Source organism: Moschus berezovskii, chromosome 9 (assembly GCF_049115385.1).
Source record: "Moschus berezovskii isolate FMDL1 chromosome 9, NW_MosBer_1.0, whole genome shotgun sequence".
NCBI classification, from domain to species: Eukaryota; Metazoa; Chordata; class Mammalia; order Artiodactyla; family Moschidae; genus Moschus; species Moschus berezovskii.
This window is the reverse complement of record NC_142468.1, coordinates 48,979,896-48,998,676: the sequence shown is the minus strand read 5'-3', so window position 1 is coordinate 48,998,676 and position 18,781 is coordinate 48,979,896. Positions and strand designations below refer to the sequence as shown.

General features: G+C 38.5%; 1 protein-coding gene across 1 annotated transcript; it reads left to right on the top strand.

Annotated features, from left to right (window-relative positions):
- Positions 1 to 2,782: 2,782 nt before the first annotated feature.
- Positions 2,783 to 17,454, top strand: RSL24D1 (ribosomal L24 domain containing 1). The gene is made up of 6 exons (XM_055436650.2): positions 2,783 to 2,937; positions 8,537 to 8,650; positions 10,835 to 10,907; positions 13,223 to 13,286; positions 15,348 to 15,433; positions 16,629 to 17,454. Exons 1-6 carry the CDS (start codon positions 2,857 to 2,859, stop codon positions 16,700 to 16,702), a joined length of 492 nt encoding a protein of 163 aa, XP_055292625.1. The 5' UTR covers positions 2,783 to 2,856; the 3' UTR covers positions 16,703 to 17,454.
- Positions 17,455 to 18,781: the final 1,327 nt, after the last annotated feature.

The window sequence follows — 18,781 nt, the reverse complement described above, 5'->3', positions numbered from 1 at the left end:
CTCTTGATCTTTTGAAGTTGATGTCAAGATAGCTAACGATCCATTGAAGAAATGCTCAATGTGGACTTTTTGGTTTTTTTTTTTTTTTCTTGGCTGTTCCAAGTGGCATGCAGGATCTTAGTTCCCTGAGGTATCAAACCCTTGTCCTGTGGAGCCCTAACCACTGGACAGAACAGGAAATTCCCAATTAGGAGTTTTTAAAAATTGAACTGTAGTTGATTTACAATCTGTTTTGGCAAAGTAATTCTTTGCTAACATTATATATACATTATATATGTATATATTAATATATAACATACATGTGTATATTCTTTTTCAGATTATCTTCCACTATAGGTTATTGCAAGTTATTGAATATAATTCTCTGTGCTATATAGTAGGGCCTTGTTTACTTTATATACAGTAGTGTGTGTATTTGTTAATCCCATACTTCTAATATATTCCTCCTTCCTCCTTTCCCCTTTGGTAACCATAAGTTTGTTTCCTATGTCTGTGAGTCTTTCTGATTTATAAATAAATTCATTTGTACTGTTTCTTAGATTCCATATTAAGACATATCATATAGTATTTATCTTTCTCTTCCTGACTTAATTTCTTTAGTATGATAATATCTAGGTCCATCCATGTTGCTGCAAATGGCATTATTTCATTCTTTTTATGGCCAAGTAATATTCCATTATATGTGTGTATATATATATATATATGTATATATCACATCTTCTTTATTCATATATCTGTCAATGGAGACAGCCTGCTTCCATGTCTTGACTGTTGTAAATAGTGCTGCTATGAGCAGTGGAGTGCAAGTATCTTTTCAAATTAGTTTTTGACTTTTCCATATATGCCCAGGAATGGGATTGCTAGATCATATGATAACTCTATTTTTAGTTTTTAAAGGAAATCTCCATACTGTTTTCCATAGTGGCTGCATGGATTTATTTTCCCAAAAACTGTGTTGAAAGATTCTTTTTTCTCCACCCGCTCCCTAGCATTTATTATTTGTAGGCTTTTAGATGATAGCCATTCTGACTGGTGTGAGGTGATATGTCATTGTAGTTCTGATTTGCATTTCTCTAATGATCAGTGATGTTGAGCATCTTTTCATATGTCTGTCTTCTTTAGAGAAATGTCTTTTCTGATCTTCTGTCCATTTTTTGATTGCTTTTTTTTTTATATTGAGTGGTAGGAGATGTCTGTATATTTTGAAAATTAATCCCTTGTTAGTCACATTGTTTACTAGTATTTTCTCCCATTTTATAGGTTGTCTTTTTGTTTAATGATTTCCTTTGCTATGCAAAAGCTTTTATGTTTGATTAGTCCCCAATTGTTTATTTTTGCACAGTAAAGAATGCTTTGCTTGGCTTCTTATAACCCGGAAAACTCTATGTAGTATTTCCAGGTCTTCTATTTTTGGCAAGACAGTTGAGTTTAGAACTAGAAAACTCTTCTAATATAAAACACTTGATAATGCTGGATAAAATATAATGAATGTATTTTTTAAATGAACTATTGATCTTTTAAGAAAGTAAGGATAATACCTAGAGACCATCCCTCTTTCTCCACAAAACAGACAACAATGACATCAGCAACAACAGTGCGATCTTGTAACAAACTGATACTGGATGTGGTTTGCTTTTGGTTTGGATTTTGCAGGATCAGTCATCAAGGTGCTCAGCTTTAATGGCTACATGCCATCAGGAGAGAATTCTGTAAATTCTGGGTGGAAATGTTCCCTCTGAAGAGATTTTGTTTGCTTCTCCCAAGTAATCCAGAGGTATTGCCAGTCACAAATTATTTTATGTTAGCTTATGTTCATTTTTTGGCTTAAACATTTCCAGTTCAGTTCAGTTCAGTTGCTCAGTCGTGCCGGACTCTTTGCGACCCCATGGACTGCTGCACGCCAGGCTTCCCTGTCCATCACCAACTCCCGGAGTTCACTCAAACTCACGTCCATCGAGTCGGTGATGCCATCCATCCATCTCGTCCCCTTCTCCTCCTGCCATCAATCTTTCCCAGCATCAGGGTCTTTTCCAATGAGTCAAGTCTTTGCATGAGGTGGCCAAGGTATTGGAGTTTCAGCTTCAACATCAGTCCTTCAGTGAACACTCAGGACTGATCTCCTTTAGAATGAACTGGTTGGATCTCTTTGCAGTCCAAGGGACTCTCAAGAGTCTTCTGCAACACCACAGTTCAAAAGCATAAATTTCCTGTATAAATGGTGATTTATTTTTTATGTCTAATAATTAAATATATGTATATTAATTAAAAGGCGGAGAGGGAGTAAAGGTGGAGAAGACCACCACGACAAGTTTTTAAAACACCGCTGGTTAAGTCCTGCGAGCCTGAGACTCAGCAACTTCGGTTGCCGTGCGGGGCAGCAAGTTCCCGCCGTGGACACCAGGCAAGTCCTCTAGGGACTGGAATCCGGCGGTTCTCGAGCCGTGCAGAAATGAGATCCTAGAGACTAGCCAAGTGTGGAGAGCCCCTGGGAACAGCACAAACTAGAGACAGGATATATAAGACATGAGTAAATGCTGACTTAATATGATACGGTAGGTGGAAAAACTAGACGCTCTAACAGCCAGTTCAGAAGGCGCAGAACCTTGCACTTGCCCAGACTGACAGTTGCAGGCTCGACTCCGCATTTCTGCGCCTGCCCGAAACGTCAGCGCTTTTCCCGGCGCGGCCGCGGGGAGGCGCGGTCACGTTCGGCTCGCTTTCCAGAAGCCCTGAAGAGCACCGCCTTTCCGGATGCTCTTTCTGGAGAACTGGGAAGAGAATCACTTCCTGTGGCGGCGCTACGTCACTTCCTCTTCAGCTGGGTGCTCGGCGGGCGAGTCCCCACGCGCGTTGAACATGCGGATTGAAAAGTGTTATTTCTGTTCGGGCCCTATCTACCCAGGCCACGGCATGATGTTCGTTCGTAACGATTGCAAGGTGAGGAGGCGGGGAGTGGGGCGCTTTTAGCTGCGCTCCCGCCGGGCTGAAGCCTCGCCCGCTCGGCGCGGGGTTACTCTGCGTCTACCAATTTGGCGTGGGGTTTGGCCTGGGATTTCGGCGCGTGATGCTGGCTTTACCACGGGCTCGGACCCCCACCTCCCGCTGGGGGAGTTTCTCCTTTAGGTGGTCCGAGCAGAGCTGGTCCCTAGGCCGCTCTTGGGAGAGGCCGGCAGTAATGAGGTTGAGCGATTCCAGCCAGTGCCCACGGGGAAGCTGGGAGTCTGTTGGCCCACTGTTGTATGTGGGCCACATTCTTCAATTCAGTAAACCTTGTTGAACGCCTGCCGGGTCAAGCATCTCTTCTGAGTTCCACCTCTCTACAGATGTGTAAGACTTGCGGTCAGCCGTAGTGTGTAGAGGTTGATAGAAATGTTGGATATGACTTAATAGCAGAGTTACGTTTTATGAAGTGATTGGAGTTGATTTGGAGAAGGACGTATGTGAAAAGACACAGGAAGGAGGTGCTTTTATCCTGGATCTTGCATTTTGTTTAAGAGCAAGAGGAGAAAGCATTTTAGGCGGAAGGGAAATGAACAATTTGAGCAAAGGCACAGAGTGGAGCAGTTACTTCTCTGTTTAAGGAAGTGACGGGTTGCAGATGGTGATAGAGGCTTGGGGTAGGGCTATAAATGCAAATGTAAATCTATATTAAAAAGGTACGTCTGAAAACACGATAGAAAGATACAGATCTTACAGGACTTTGGATGGGGTTGCTTCTGGGCAAACTCATTGTAAGTCGAAGATGCAAAAGCCTAACCTACTGAATATTGTGTATAGCCTAGCCTTCTTTAAACATGCTCAGAACACATTAGCTTACAGTTGGGCAGAATCATCTAACATAAAGCCTGTTTTATAATGAAGTGTTGAATATCTCATGTAATTTATGATATACTCTACTGGAATTGAAAAACAGATTGTAACACTGGGAGCTTTGGTTTGCTGCCAGATGTCCAGCATCAGAGAGAATTTTACTGCATGGCTAGCCTGGGAAAGATCAAAATTTGAAGTATGATTTCCACTGAATGTGTATCACTTTTGTACCATTGTAAAGTTGAACCATCTTAAGTTGGGCACGGTCATTGTAAGGTCTCATTGTGAAAGGCTTAGCAATTATACATGAATTTGCCTTTCATACCGGAATGAATCTCATTCCTCTGTTCAAAATGTTGTTTCTCAGAATTTGAGCTCTCTCATATTCCGGAGAAGGCAATGGCAAGCCAGTCCAGTACTATTGCCTAGAAAATCCCATGGATGGAGGAGCCTGGTTGGCTGTAGTCCGTGGGGTCGCTAAGGGTCGGACACGACTGAGAGACTTCACTTTCACTTTTCACTTTCACACATTGGAGAAGGAAATGGCAACCCACTCCAGTGTTCTTGCCTGGAGAATCCCAGGGAAGGGGGAGCCTGGTGGGCTTCCATCTATGGGGTCGCACAGAGTCGGACACGACTGAAGTGACTAAGCAGCAGCAGCAGCAGCATATTTGCTTCAGAATCACTGGACACTTAAGGGAAAAACTGATTCCTGATTCCCACCAGATCTGTTGAATTGGAATGTCTAGGGGGAGAGGAAGAGGCTCTAGGAATCTATATTCAATGAGGTGATTTTGACATGCTCAGGAATTACAGTTTGTACTTCCTCACTTTATATGTGTATTCTGTATGAAAAACACTGACCTCACTAAATTAGGAGTAAGAAGTCTTGCTGAAAATGAGGCACCAAAGCTGTTTGGGAACCTGAAAGAGTATGTAAATGATTCTTAATTCCTCCTGTCAAGAACATGACAGAGAATTTATAGCAGTGAATGAAATGATTGCCGGGATGGGGTGTAATTCACAGTAGTCATTATGGCATTGTAGGTGATCTGGTGATCATAATTTATGATTTTTGTCCATCAGTGTTGGTCAGCTGGATATGGAAATTAGAAAGGACAGTGGGATCTGTCTAAAGTTGGGTGTTGACCTGGCAGATACAGTGGGAGTTCAGGTTGATGAGGAAGTCTTTGTTGCTAGCAAGAATGGTGTTGAGTTAGCTGGAAGCTTGCTTGCTCTAGGGAAGACCGGTGTATCCAGAACAGAGTCGATTGGGGAAATAAGATGTAGAGGTCCAGAAGCACTAATGAAGACCAAGCTCCTCATTTTTTCCTTTGTTGATATTTCCCACATCTTTATATCCTTAGTTCCAGGTTTGAATTTTCCACTTGACAGAAAAATCCTGTTTGTACCTAACAGTGAGCCTCCTGAAAGAGAGTTATTACCTCAGCTCTTTTTGCTCTCAGAATTAATAGTCATGTGCTTAGATAGTTGTGCTAGAAACTGAGAGTTACTTTTGAATCTTTCACTCTTTGTATCAAGCTGCAGGTCCTATCCATGCTGCCTTTGCAAAGGATAGTGGTGTCTTAGCTTTTATTCTGCCTTCCTAGTCCCAGATTAGGCACTTGTCACTTTTGGAGCCTCCTAACTATTTTTTCTCCATTTATGCTTGTAGCTTTTGAGACGATCTTTCAGAGATTTCTCCCCTTTTATGCTTCTCAAGTAGCTTAAGAGTAGAATTAGCCTGTTGTTATTTAGTCACTAAGTTGTGTCCGACTCTTTCGTGACTCTATGGATTGTAGCCCATCAGTCTCTTCTGTCCATGGGATTTCCCTGATTAGATAATGCTGGTGTAGGTTGCCATTCCCTTCTCCAGGGGTCCTTCCTGACTGAGGATTGAACCTGTATCTCCTACATTGCAGGAGGATTCTTTACTGCTGAACCACCAGGGAAACCAGAATTAGTGTGTTACTAATTAAAATACTGGAAAAAGTGAAAATATTAGTAGCTTAGTCGTGTCTGGCTGTTTGTGATTCCATGGACAGTGTAGCCCACCAGGCTTCTCTGTGCATGTGATTTTCCAGGAATGAATACTGGAGTGGATAGCCATTCCTTTCTCCAAGGGATATTCCCAACCCAGGGATTGAACCCAGGGCATTGCAAGCAGATTCTTTTTGGTCTGAGCCACCAGGATAAAATATTACTCCTCCATATTTTCATAGTTTGCAAACAGAAACATGTACACTCTTAAGGTGTGCTTAATAAATCTTTGTTGAATTAGTGGCATAAAAAAGTATTGAACTGTGAAGCTCAGATGGATCGTTTGCACGTTGAAGACTGAGGATGGTGTTCAAGGACTAGATTAGAAGGGAAATTTAAGCCTGTGAAGCTTTGTCTCACACAGAATCATTCACAACCTACCCCAGTAGAGATTTAATCACTCCTGGACTGTGAAGAAAACTGATCGCGGAAGAATTGATGCTTTTGAACTGTGGTGTTGGAGAAGACTCTTGAGAGTCCCTTGGACTGCAAGGAGATCCAACCAGTCCATTCCAAAGGAGATCAATCCTGGGTGTTCATTGGAAGGACTGATGCTAAAGCTGAAACTCCAATACTTTGGCCACCTCATGCGACGAGTTGACTCACTGGAAAAGACTCTGATGTTGGGAGGGATTGGGGGCAGGAGGAGTAGGGGATGACAGAGAATGAGATGGCTGGATGGCATCACCGACTTGATGGACATGAGTTTGAGTGAACTCCGGGAGTTGGTGATGGACAGGGAGGCCTGGCGTGCTGTGATTCATGGGATCGCGGAGAGTCAGACACTACTGAGCGACTGAACTGAACTGAATGTATATTTACATGTTACTTTATACTTGATTATTGTGTATAGCCATATATCCCGTTATTTATATCCTAGTCTCATCTTTATTTCTCTTGGTTGCAAAGTGAGACTTCATCACATTACTGGACTAAGCTTCTCAGGGTAGAGCATTGTGTTTTAATTATTCTTGTACTTCTTGCACCTACTGCAACATCCAGCACATAGTAGCTGCTCTTTATTTGGGAATCCCCATCCCATCTCAGTGATTCCAGTCTCTTCAGATACTTCATCATGCTTTTTCAAGTGAGTCTGTTAGGTGCAGTTTAAGTATCTTCCCATTGGCTTTCTTTGGAACTGAGAAGACCTAGAAAAGGTCAAACTTCTCAATGAGGACTTGTGTAGGAGTTGTCTAGTAGATATTAAACAAGGATGGCTTTTACTTAAAAAGGTAGTAGTACGTTGAGCTGGAAATAAAGAAGTTTTACCAATAATGATTTTATAGTGAATTATTCCAGAAAACTACTGTAGTTCACGTATTTTCTAGCTGTGTGAAATTAATTCAAGAACGTAGAGAGGGCTCTCCAGGAAGTCTGGCCCTCGATTAAACTGATCTAATATTGACCATTTGTTTCTTCCTTTTCTTTTTGACCTTGCCATACTACTTGTGGGATCTTAGTTCTTGGACCATGGATCCATCACAGGGCCATCCCAGTGAAACGCTAAGTTCTAACCACTGAGCCACCAGGGAATTCTCTAGTATTGACCATTTCTAAGAAATCTATGTCCTAATGCGATTAGGGACCTGTTTGAAGGTCCTCATAGAACAATGTACATAAAAGTATTTTGATTTGTGATTTATGTGCACACATGCACACAGAGGCTTTATTGTTGTTTTAGTTGCTAAGTTGTGTCTGACTCTGCAACTGCATAGACCTTCCAGGCTCCCTTGTCCATTCCCCGGGCAAGAATACTGGAATAGGTTGCTAGTTTCTTCTGTAGGGGATTTTCTCGACCCAGGGATCAAACCTGTCACCTGCTTTGGCAGGCGAATTCCTTACCACTGAGTCTCTTAGCTTGAAATGTCTGTACCTTAGTTTGGCCTTTTTTTGAATGGGTCACATCTAAGCACAATAATTCAATTTAATTTTCTTTGCCAAGGTCCACAGATTCAATTATAATACTTCTTCTCTCAGATTTCCTCTAGTAATACAAATTGTAACTTTTTTTAGACAGAGTAACAAAATGATGCATTTTAGATGTATAAATCACAGTCACTTTAGGAGCACTTTGAATCATCATTAAATTGTAAACACTTTTAAAGGATCACATCTTTGGAAATGAAAGTGTAGAATTAAAGTAGTTAAGAATCTTCCTAGTAGATCTCTGAATAAATTCTTTAGAAAAACAAATCTATAGCCAGTTTTAGTTGCTTTTTTGGGAAATTATTTTGTGCAACAGTGAAAAGAACCAAAGGACATTTCAGAGCGGTGGTTTGAAACTTTACCCCCCTCCCCCCTCATTGAAATGTATACAAAGTGAGTTTTGAGAAGTATTCTGAAGTGCAAACGGATTTAAATAAATGAGTTTACTTAAAATCGTTCCCTTCATTCAAGATCATAGTAAAGGTTTTACTGTTATTCTGTAAAAATGCTAGTTTTTAACCATATTTGGGGGACCCTCAATCTTTAGTTGTAATGATGTTTGATAGTCAAAAATACTTCAATTTGCATTTTATGTGATATGTCTCATGTTTCTAAATGGTGCTATAAGTAGAAGCAATTGTGAGTAAGAACCATTGTTATTTCTCAGACTTTATAGTATATTTTGTCTGGTGGGGTAATGTCCTATGGCATAAAAGTTTTTAATATTGTCTTTTCACTATTTTAACACTTTTTAAAATAGGTGTTCAGATTCTGTAAATCCAAGTGCCATAAAAACTTCAAAAAGAAGCGCAATCCTCGCAAGGTCAGATGGACTAAAGCTTTCCGGAAAGCAGCTGGTAAAGAGCTCACGGTGGTGAGTACAGTTAGTTAAGACTATAGTTTTTATAGTTTTCAAAATTTTAGTTTTTGGATGGGGAACATGATTCAATTAACTCTAATAAGGCTTCCCATAGAGTGATTAATGACTGACTGACTTGTCTTGGCAATCTCATTCTCACATGATCCCCAAAACTATAAATCTGTAGAATTCTGAAAAGGAAAAAAAAATTCCTAATCTAGTTTGTAGAAATGATTTTTCTTATTCTCCAAAAGTATTTTTAGCTCTTGTAACAAAGGGGAGAATTATTTAATGGATTGAAGTTGGAAATTGTTACTTAAGGATTTTGAAAGGAAGTTAAGAGATAAAAGGATGTTGGAATGGCAGTGAGGGCTCGGATGAGGTTTGTAATAAGCTTGTTTATCAGTTTTTGGATTTCTTTAGCTGGACTTTGTGTCTGAGAGCAGAGAACTTAGTTAATGATATTGGTGTAAGGAGGAATAATGAGGAATCAGGGTGAGGGAGTTTCATGAGACAAACCCCCACAAGTATTGCTCTTAGTGAGTTGGTTTGAGGTCCCACCAAAGCTTGTCCGCGCTCTATCCTTGAAAAGGAAGGAAGAGAAACTGTTGCACCAGTTGTTTTTGAGGGCAGGAGACCTTTCAGCTGTCTTCTCCCTGCTGTACTTTCTCTTCTACCAAACCCATGACTTTTTACCCACCTTTCCACTCTGTAAAGGCAGTGTCTTAAGTAGTTGCTATGAAGTCCTTTTCTGGCTTTCTTAACACCTGAGGTTTTTCAGTGAATGTAAAGAATATTTTTTGACAACTTGTAAGGCCAGATCATGATGTCACAAAAATAGTTTTCAGTATGGATGAATAGAACTGTAGCGTCTCAAATTCAGATGGCAACTGTATGAGTGAAGGAAGAATGCTAGGTCGTATTCATTTGCTGGTGACCATTTACCTGGTCATGGCTGAGGTTACTGTGATCGGAACAGAGTCTTGTGTGTATAGATGAAATAGCTAAGTGCAGAGTTAATGTTCACATTAACTGAGTCTGGTAGATTTGAAAACCAGAAAATATCTGGGTTTTTTTCCCAAAATTATTTTGCATGTTTTGAGATGAGTAAAGTTGTTAATTGTCAAAATACTGACTACATTTGGAGGGGACCTAAAGAATTTCAGGGTGAAGCTTACATCAGGCAGAGAAGCACCACATTATTTGAGGATGTGTAGTTTCAACTCTTTGCTGTAACACAAAGGTTTATAGGTATTGAAATATATGAACATGCCAGGTATTTTTGTTGAACCATGTGAAATTCTTAATATTTGACTCTTTTTGATCTATGGGAAAAGGCAGTTTCAAATGGTTCAGTCTAATAGATGTTGTCTGGCTGTTAGTCTCAGCTAGGAACAGGAAATTTGGGAAGCCTTTTGAGTTTATTTATAATCCTCAGGATGGTTATAGGCCCATCTCCCCTCCCATCCCTTTGAGAATCAGTAATATGTAGAGAAATTTTTTCATTAGGACTGTCTTGTATGTTGTGTTTAATGGAGAAAAAGTTTGAAAACTTATATTCTCTGAGATCATCTTGGGGAAAATCTTATGCCTTAACAAACCTAGACAGCATATTCAAAAGCAGAGACATTGCTTTGCTGACAAAGGTCTGTATAGTCAAAAGGCTGTGGTTTTTCTAGTAGTCATGTATGGATGTGAGAGTTGGATCATAAAGAAGGCTGAGCGCTGAAGAATTGATGCTTTTTAACTGTGGTGTTGGAGAAGACTCTTGAGAGTCCCATGGACTTCAAAGAGATCAAACCAGCCAATCCTAAAGGAAATTAACCTTGAATATTCATTGGAAGGATTGATGGTGAAGCTGAAGCTCCAATACTTTGGCCACCTAATGTGAAGTACTGACTCATTGGAAAAGACCCTGATCCTGGGAAAGGTTGAAGGCAGGAGGAGGAGGGGATGACAGAGGATGAAATGGTTGGATGGCATCACCGACTCAATGGACATGAGTTTGAGCAAACTCCTGGAGATGGTGAAGGACAGGGAAGCATGCTGTAGTCCATGGGGTTGCAAAGAGTCGGACATGACTGAGCAACTGAACAACAGTAGCTTGAAATACTTAGAACTTCTGTGAAAAGGAGAAAAAGTTTTAAGCAATGCTTCTTTTCTATCTCTCTTAAAATCATATTTTTCCTCTTTTTACAGGATAATTCATTTGAATTTGAAAAACGTAGAAATGAGCCTGTCAAATACCAGCGAGAACTGTGGAATAAAACCAGTAAGTCACAAGGGAATATGAGTTTTCAGGAGACACTGGTTTGGGATATACCGTAGCTTTAATATCAGTTGATTGTTTAAATATTAAATTCATTCTTTTAATTGGTTACTTTTTATAGTTTTATCCTTATTTCAATGGCTCCGCTGTATTTGTGTTTTTTATTGTAAGCTATTCCAAATCTTTTCAGAATTGATTGATGTATCTATTATTAAAGTAGCATAATTATTAAATTTGCTGTTATTTGAAGTGCCTGCACAGAGATCTAAAAGCAGTCAAATATCTGAACAAAAAAATAGAGATGTAGAATACTTTGTGGACGTGTGACATAGTTAAAATATACAAAAAACTTAACACACTTTGCCAGTTTAGATAATTTGGTTTAGGGATATAAGTATTGTTAGGAATATAGGTATTGTATACCTCATGAAACTAAGCGATTCTGTAAAGTTCAAAAGTACAGCATCTAAGCATAATAATTACAAATTTTCTAAGAGAATTTCTGTTTGACCGAAGTGAAAATGAAGTTAGAGGCTACTAAACTGCAAGCAGTAATGTTTAGTTCTTACCTGTCTGCATACCTACTTACCTAGCTCTTTCTGTCCATTTACTTAAGTTAGGCAGAGGCTTTAATTTTAAAAAGTTCTCATATGTAGTAAAACTTAATTTCTTAATCTAGCTTGTAGATTTTACCATGTATATGTATAGTGTGAGGCCCTTGGCCCTGCTTTTTCTTCTTCCCCCATGTCTGCTTATGCAGCCTTAGCCTTTTCTAGTCTTTGGTGTGTAGGTGAGGTAGTTTGTTAACTAGAAGTCTCTTTAAGACTTAGAATTCTACTAGACTTACTGTGCTGATCATTTCACAATATGCACAAACACATCAATCCCATATGGAGCTATACATTTTTCACAGTATTATTAAATTGATTCCTGAAGGCACGTTTGGCAAGGACTTTGTTGAAAGATTCTAAAGCATTTCTGGACCCCATTGAGTTTTATTTCATTTTGGCCTTTGTTTTCTTTTTTGTTCCTACTTGAAGATAGCAGCTCCAGACCATTTTTATCTATAACTACTTTTATTTGGTGGGAATTCAGCTTGATGTGGAAACTGAGGTGCATATCTTAGTTTAATCATCTGTGAATATTCAGTTACTGAGACCCTCTGTGCTGGTATCATGATGTTTTTATTGTTCCTGAGAAATACTGTGTGTTCTCCAAGATATTGTATCCTTTACAGTCAGTAACCACTGATGCTAGTATATGAAGATGAACAGGGCATATACTCTCAAAGCGTTTTACTGAGAACTCCTGTTTTATTATTTGTTAGACAGTAGTTGGTTCAGGTATTATTACAGAGCCGCATTCATTTGCCCCACTCAGACACACAGACTACACTTTAAGAATCTGGTTGGGAATTGTGCTGCTCGGTATGGTAGCCACCAGTCACAGGAGCTACTGAGCAATTAAAATGTGACTAGTCTGAATTGAGATGTGCTGTCAATGTAAAATACATGCTGGATTTTGAACACTTAGTGTGAAAACAAGCATAAAATCTCAGTAAATAATTTTTTATATTAATTGCATGTTGAAATGACAGTAATTTGAATATGTTGGGTTAAACAAAATGTACCTTGAATTTAATTTTGAACTGTTCCCGTTTACTTTTTCAAAAAAATGTGGCTACTGGAAAATGTAAATTACATATGTGATTTATCTTACATTGTATAGTACAGATTCTAGAGTATAGTTGGACTCAACTTCCTTATAACCAAGGGTCTTGTATAAATTTTCCAAAACAGTTGTTGGATTTTAGTGGTTAGGAATGTGGCAAATTGACAGGTTCATTCTACTAATATTAATAATGTGATCATATCTCAGGTATATAATGTGATCTATAATGAGATCATAGCTCAGGTACTTGAAGAAAAAGTAGCTTTTATTACCAGGAAAGGACTCTTTATTTATAGAGATGACAAACTAAGAATGGGATTAATGTCATTAATCCAAGTTCTCTGTAGAATAAAATTTGAAAAGTGTTGGACTGGTTTCAAGTACAAGGAAAATTTATTAGTAGTAAAGGCTTTTGCAAAATAAAGATTAAAGAAATGATACTTGGGAAAGAGTCAAAAGTGACGTTAACCAATAGTACGTACCTTTGTCAGCTAGTTTAGTAGGAATTGTTTTTGCAGTGAGTGTTTTGTTTGGTTTTGTCCATTTCTAAATCAGAATAAAAGGTGATTGTTAAAGCTCTTGTTAATTATAATCATCCAGCTTGAATGTACATAAATTTGTTAACTTTAATGAATTTTTTTTAATAGTTGATGCAATGAAGAGAGTTGAAGAGATCAAACAGAAGCGACAAGCTAAATTTATAATGAACAGGTATGAATGTTTTAAAAATACCTTTATTTTCACATAACTTCAGACTTTTAGAAACTATCAAGATAGTATAAAGAACTCTGTATATTCTGTTAGCATTTTGCCAGATTTATTTTGTGTTTAACTCTGTGTGTAGTAAGTTGAAGACATGATGCCTTTTCCTCTTAAGTATACTTCAGTGTATATATCCTAAGATTAGTATGTTCTTTTTCTGTGTGGTTTTTAAAATTGAGGTATAATTGATATACAACATTATTTTAGTATCAGATATACAACATAAGATGGAGAAGGCAATGGCAAGCCACTCCAGTACTCTTGCCTGCAAAATCCCATGGATGGAGGAGCCTGGTGGGCTGCAGTCCATGGGGTCGCTACGAGTCAGACATGACTGAGCGACTTCACTTTCACACATTGGAGAAGGAAATGGCAACCCACCCCAGTGTTCTTGCCTGGAGAATCCCAGGGACGGGGGAGCCTGGTGGGCTTCCGTCTATGGGGTCACACAGTCAGACACGACTGAAGTGACTTAGCAGCAGCAGCAGCATACAACATAAGAACATGCTCTTATATAACCACAGTATCGTTATCAAATCAGAAAATTATCACTGATAAAATACTGTTATTTAATCTATAGATGTTACTTGATTTTACCAGTTGTTCTAATAATGCCCTTCATCATAGCAGAACGTCATGTGTCATGCATTGCGCTTAGCAGTCATGTCTTCTCAAGCTTCTTTAACCCAAACAGTTTCTCATCTTTATCTTAAATGACATTGGCATTTTTGAAGAGTACAGGTTAGTTATTTTACAGGATGTTTTTCATTTTGTGTTTGCTGTTTTCTTCATGATTAGATTCGGGGTAGGCACCTTTGGCCAAACTATTACAGAAATGTGTCTTCCAGGTACATGTTGCCTCTTACTGGTGATGTTAACTTTTATCACTTGGTTAAAGTAGTGTCTGCTAGTTTTCTCGCCTGGAAATGGAGGAAACCACTTTACTGTTTTATTCCCCTCTTTGTAATCAGTGCATCTTGGGGGAGACACACTCAGCAAAGAACCTGTTACTCTTAAAGTGGTATCTACTGGTTTTAGCATCCATTAGTGTTCTGCCTGAATCTGTTACTATTGTTATTATTGCCAAGTGGTGATTTTTCTAATTTCATCCTTTCCTATTTATTAGTTGGCTTTCTTATCCAAGAAAGAGCATTTTTCTTTTTCCCCAGTTTTGCATTTATTATTTTATTCATTTATTCACATCATATGTGTGTGTGCGCACTAATTCTTACTGTTTTCAGTGTGTTACAATTCTTTATCATTATTTATCTTGATGTTCTGAGTACCCCCAAGTTGACCAGTGAGAGTTCTTCAGGCAGGCTTTGTGTCATTTTGACAATTCCTCATCATTCTTTGGGTGCTTTCTTGCTTTATGGCTAATAACATTTTCTAGTACTATCTTGCACTTTCCCTGCCCCAGCTTGAAACTGGCTATTTCTTTAGAAGAGACATCACTTTTGATTTAGTCATCATAAACATCTGTTATAGAAAAGCATGTGTCAACAGTTTTTTGGCTTTAGACCTTTTTAATTATAAAAAAAAAAAAGGGGGCCCAAATGCTTGAGAACTAGCCTGTTGACTTTTTGTTGTTGTTGTTGAATGTCTTATGTGTTTCATGCTCTGGTAATTACTGAATGATTTTAAAAAGTAGATAACACAGAGATTATATCTTTCTCCTCAAATAGAGAACAGTTACTTTAATGATTAGAGATTTGTATTCTGTATCTGTGGTCCCTAAGGCTTGTTAATTCTTTGTTGCAGTTACATTCCTTCATTCACTGAGCAAGTACATATTCAACCCCCAATTTATTCCTGACTAGGCACTAGAAATAAGTGAATGAACAGACTGGGAGTGTAGGAATCATTAAGCTAATAAAGAACAAGAAACAGATTGTATTCCCATTTCTCATCTGTGTGGTTAACTAAATACAATTTTTACAAATTGCGAATTAATGTATTTTAAAGAGGTTTTAGTAACTGAGCTTTTGGCCTTGATGTATTTTATCCTAGGTTGAAGAAAAATAAAGAACTACAGAAAGTCCAGGACGTTAAAGAGGTCAAGCAAAACATCCATCTTATCCGGGCCCCTCTTGCAGGTAAGTAGTGCATTACCCAGGAGTTCTCTGCCTTCAGTAGAGAAAGGGAAAGCTCTTGTGGTCCATGTAATTGGGTACCAGCCAACTTTTTGAGGATAAATTTTTTTTTCATGTAAATATTCTCTCTCATTTAGGATATGACTTGGTAATTTATAAAAAATATTGATTCAGTGCATTTCTGAGTTCCATTCAGTTTATTGCGTATGTTGTTTCTTTTCTCCCGCCATAAAATCCTAGCTTCTATAAAAATACTTTCCAAGTTAATCAAAATTATTGGAGTCATAATTTAATAGGTGATTTTGCCTCATACCTGTTTTGATTAAAAGGACAGTGTTTCATATTAATAGTTCCCAAACTTCATTTGGTGAGGGAATTACTTGGGGGACTTACGGAGCACAGAGGTTCAGGCCCCTTGGATCTGGACCTCTGTGCTTCAGTAGCTCTCCAGGTGATTCTGATACCTCAGTTTGAGGACTGCAGTTTTGTACTAAAGCCTTGCTTGTGCTTCTGTAACTTACAGGTAGGCATTCTCTTGGGCAGTCGTTTGTGTGCATAATTTCTTTTTGAGGTGCCAGGAAGCCAGTATTTTTCCTCAGCTGGCACCAAGTACAATCTATCAGAAGGATAGAGATTTTGATGGGATTTAGCTATGCCTAAACCTTAATAAAGTCAAATTCTGTAACAACGTATTGGGTAGATTTATGCAAAAGTCCCAGCTAGGACTTTTTATACCAAATTAAAAAAAAAAAATAGAATCCTGGAGCATATTGTTTCACATATAGATTATATGGACTGACACCCCCAAAATAATAGAAAGGAACCATTATTATCTAAGATTTTAGGTAGCCCTTTTTGAGGTAGAGAGTGCAGTGTTGCGAGCAGACGTCTTGGTTCCAGATGGCCAGGGTTTACATCCAACCCCTTTGTCTTACTGGACTTACTAGGCAAGTGACCGGGTCACTGACTGATTTGTCGCTGTACCTCAGTTTTCTCATTTTTAAGATGTAGGTTGTCATGAAGGTGAGATGAGCAAGTGTGTGGCAAGTCATAAGACCTGTGTGAGTTTAGTTACTATTCTTAAATTATTTAGGAATATTTAATGTTATTTTAAAATAGCCAAGATTCTTCATATAATGTGGATATGACTTCCACAAGGTCACACCAAATCAATAAGAGTTTAATTTCTTTTTTCAAGGCAAAGGAAAGCAGCTGGAAGACAAAATGGTACAGAAATTACAAGAGGATGTGGACATGGAAGATGTTTCTTAAAACTCTTACTGTCTGTAAGCATTTCAAGTGCATCTGGAAATCTCCTTTGGATACTTAGAACTTGTAAATTATTGATCTTCCCCCCCCCCCCCCACATAAGGTCACTCAAATGAAAGGGGAGTGAATACTTCTGTCCTACATTGATATCTGCAGAACAGCAAATATTATGTATGCTAGGTTGCATCTCAACGTTAAACTTTCACTGAGAGATACACTTTTATAAATCTTGAAAACTATGTTTGTAAATACAGAAGTGAATTGTGGACATAAAATGGTCATGCCATTTGGTTAATGGCACTGGGCAGCATTTATGTAGTAATCACAAATTCATGACTAGTAATATATATGTATATAATAAAATTTTCTTCGCAGTAAAATATTTCCTTTATTAGTGTTCTGGATAGGATACAGCAAGGAACTAACAATCTGTATGATAATTAGCCTCAAGTAATATCTTTTCTTTTGATTTTGATATTTCTGGTTTTGGTTTATTAGCATCTTAGAAGAACATAATGGTCCAATATATTGAAGCCTAATTATGTTGGACTGTTTTGATGTGGTTTAACTATTGTGATAGTCATTTGTGGATGTTGAGGGTGAGTTGAACAGTCTGTTCCTGAAATGTCACTGTGTAATTTCCACTTTGGAGAATACTCAATAAGTTGACATTCCTAGTAGAATAAACTTTATTTTTCCATGACTCCAGTGCCTATTAAAATTTTTGGTGTGGCTTTCTTTTTAAAAATTCCTAATTGTTTTTGGAAAATGGGATTTATGAGTAGCACATTATAAATTGTTTGCACATAAAATTGTTTCTAAAGTAACCGCCTACATATTTATTTGAAAGTACTAAACAAAAGATAGATATTCCCAGGTGGCTGAGTGGTAAATAATCCACCAGCCAATACAGGAGATGTGGGTTCAGTTCCTGGGTTGGAAAGATCCCCTGGAGAAGGAAATGGCAACCCACTCCAGTATTCTTGCGGGGAAAATCCTATGGACAGAGGAGCCTGGGGAGCTACAGTCTGTGGGGTTGCAGAGAGTTGGACATAATGGAGCACAGCACAGCATCAGACAAAAGGTATGAAGTATCAGTTGCTTGGAAGAAAATTATTTTGTTCACACATACTACTGAAGTAGATCTGTTTAAAGAAAAATGTATACTTACATTATTTATGAGTATGTTAAGAGTATTAAGTAATTCAGTTTTTTAGGACAAAATTTAGAATAAATTACAAATCCTTAAGGTTACATGTAGTAATGGCTAAACTTTTATTTCAATATTAGTAGAAAAGTGGACTGATCACTGAATCAGGTGTTAGAAGACCTGAATCCAGCTTTGTTCTTGGTGATAAAGTGAAACTTATTTGTAAACAAAATTATTGATGTAAGATGCAGAAAGAAATTCTCACATGGGGGAAAAAAATCTTATTTCTTAAAAATAGAAACCCTAGGAAGATGTTTACTCTATAGAAGAAAGTTTGAGATGGACTAGCCCATATCTTCGGAGAAGGCAGTGGCAAGCCACTCCAGTACTCTTGCCTAGAAAATCCCATGGATGGAGTAGCCTGGTAGGCTGCAGTCCATGGGATTGCTATGAGTCAGACGTGACTGAGCGACTTCACTTTCACTTTTCGCTTTCACACATTGGAGAAGGAAATGGCAACCCACTCCAGTGTTCTTGCCTGGAGAATCTCAGGGACAGGGGAGCCTGGTAGGCTGCCGTCTATGGGGTCGCACAGAGTCGGACATGACTGAAGTGACTTAGCAGCAGCAGCAGCCCATATCTTGTGAAGCAGTCATCATTATTCTAGTTTATAAATGGCAAAATCTTAGGTGTAGGTAACTTGCCCCTTCATAGCGTGGAACAGAGGATGAAAGAGGTGGGATCTGTGTCCTTACCAGTCTGTTTCCAGCACTGCCCTGCATTTATATAGAAGGGATTTATTCAGAACCTCTCAGATCCCGTCTTCACAAGTCCAGGTGATGGCTGTAACACTGACTTAACTGTGCTTTGGTTTCTTCATCTAGAAAAAAAAAATGGAGATGATAATCCCTCAGGATTTTTATGAGAACCTA

Bases quoted from the DNA above. Each gene is read 5' to 3' on its own strand.
- RSL24D1 (XM_055436650.2), top strand. From the start codon at position 2,857: ATGCGGATTGAAAAGTGTTATTTCTGTTCGGGCCCTATCTACCCAGGC. The intron at 13,287-15,347 runs GTATGAATGTTT...ATTTTATCCTAG, and splicing joins GCTAAATTTATAATGAACAG to GTTGAAGAAAAATAAAGAAC. The intron at 15,434-16,628 runs GTAAGTAGTGCA...TCTTTTTTCAAG, and splicing joins TATCCGGGCCCCTCTTGCAG to GCAAAGGAAAGCAGCTGGAA.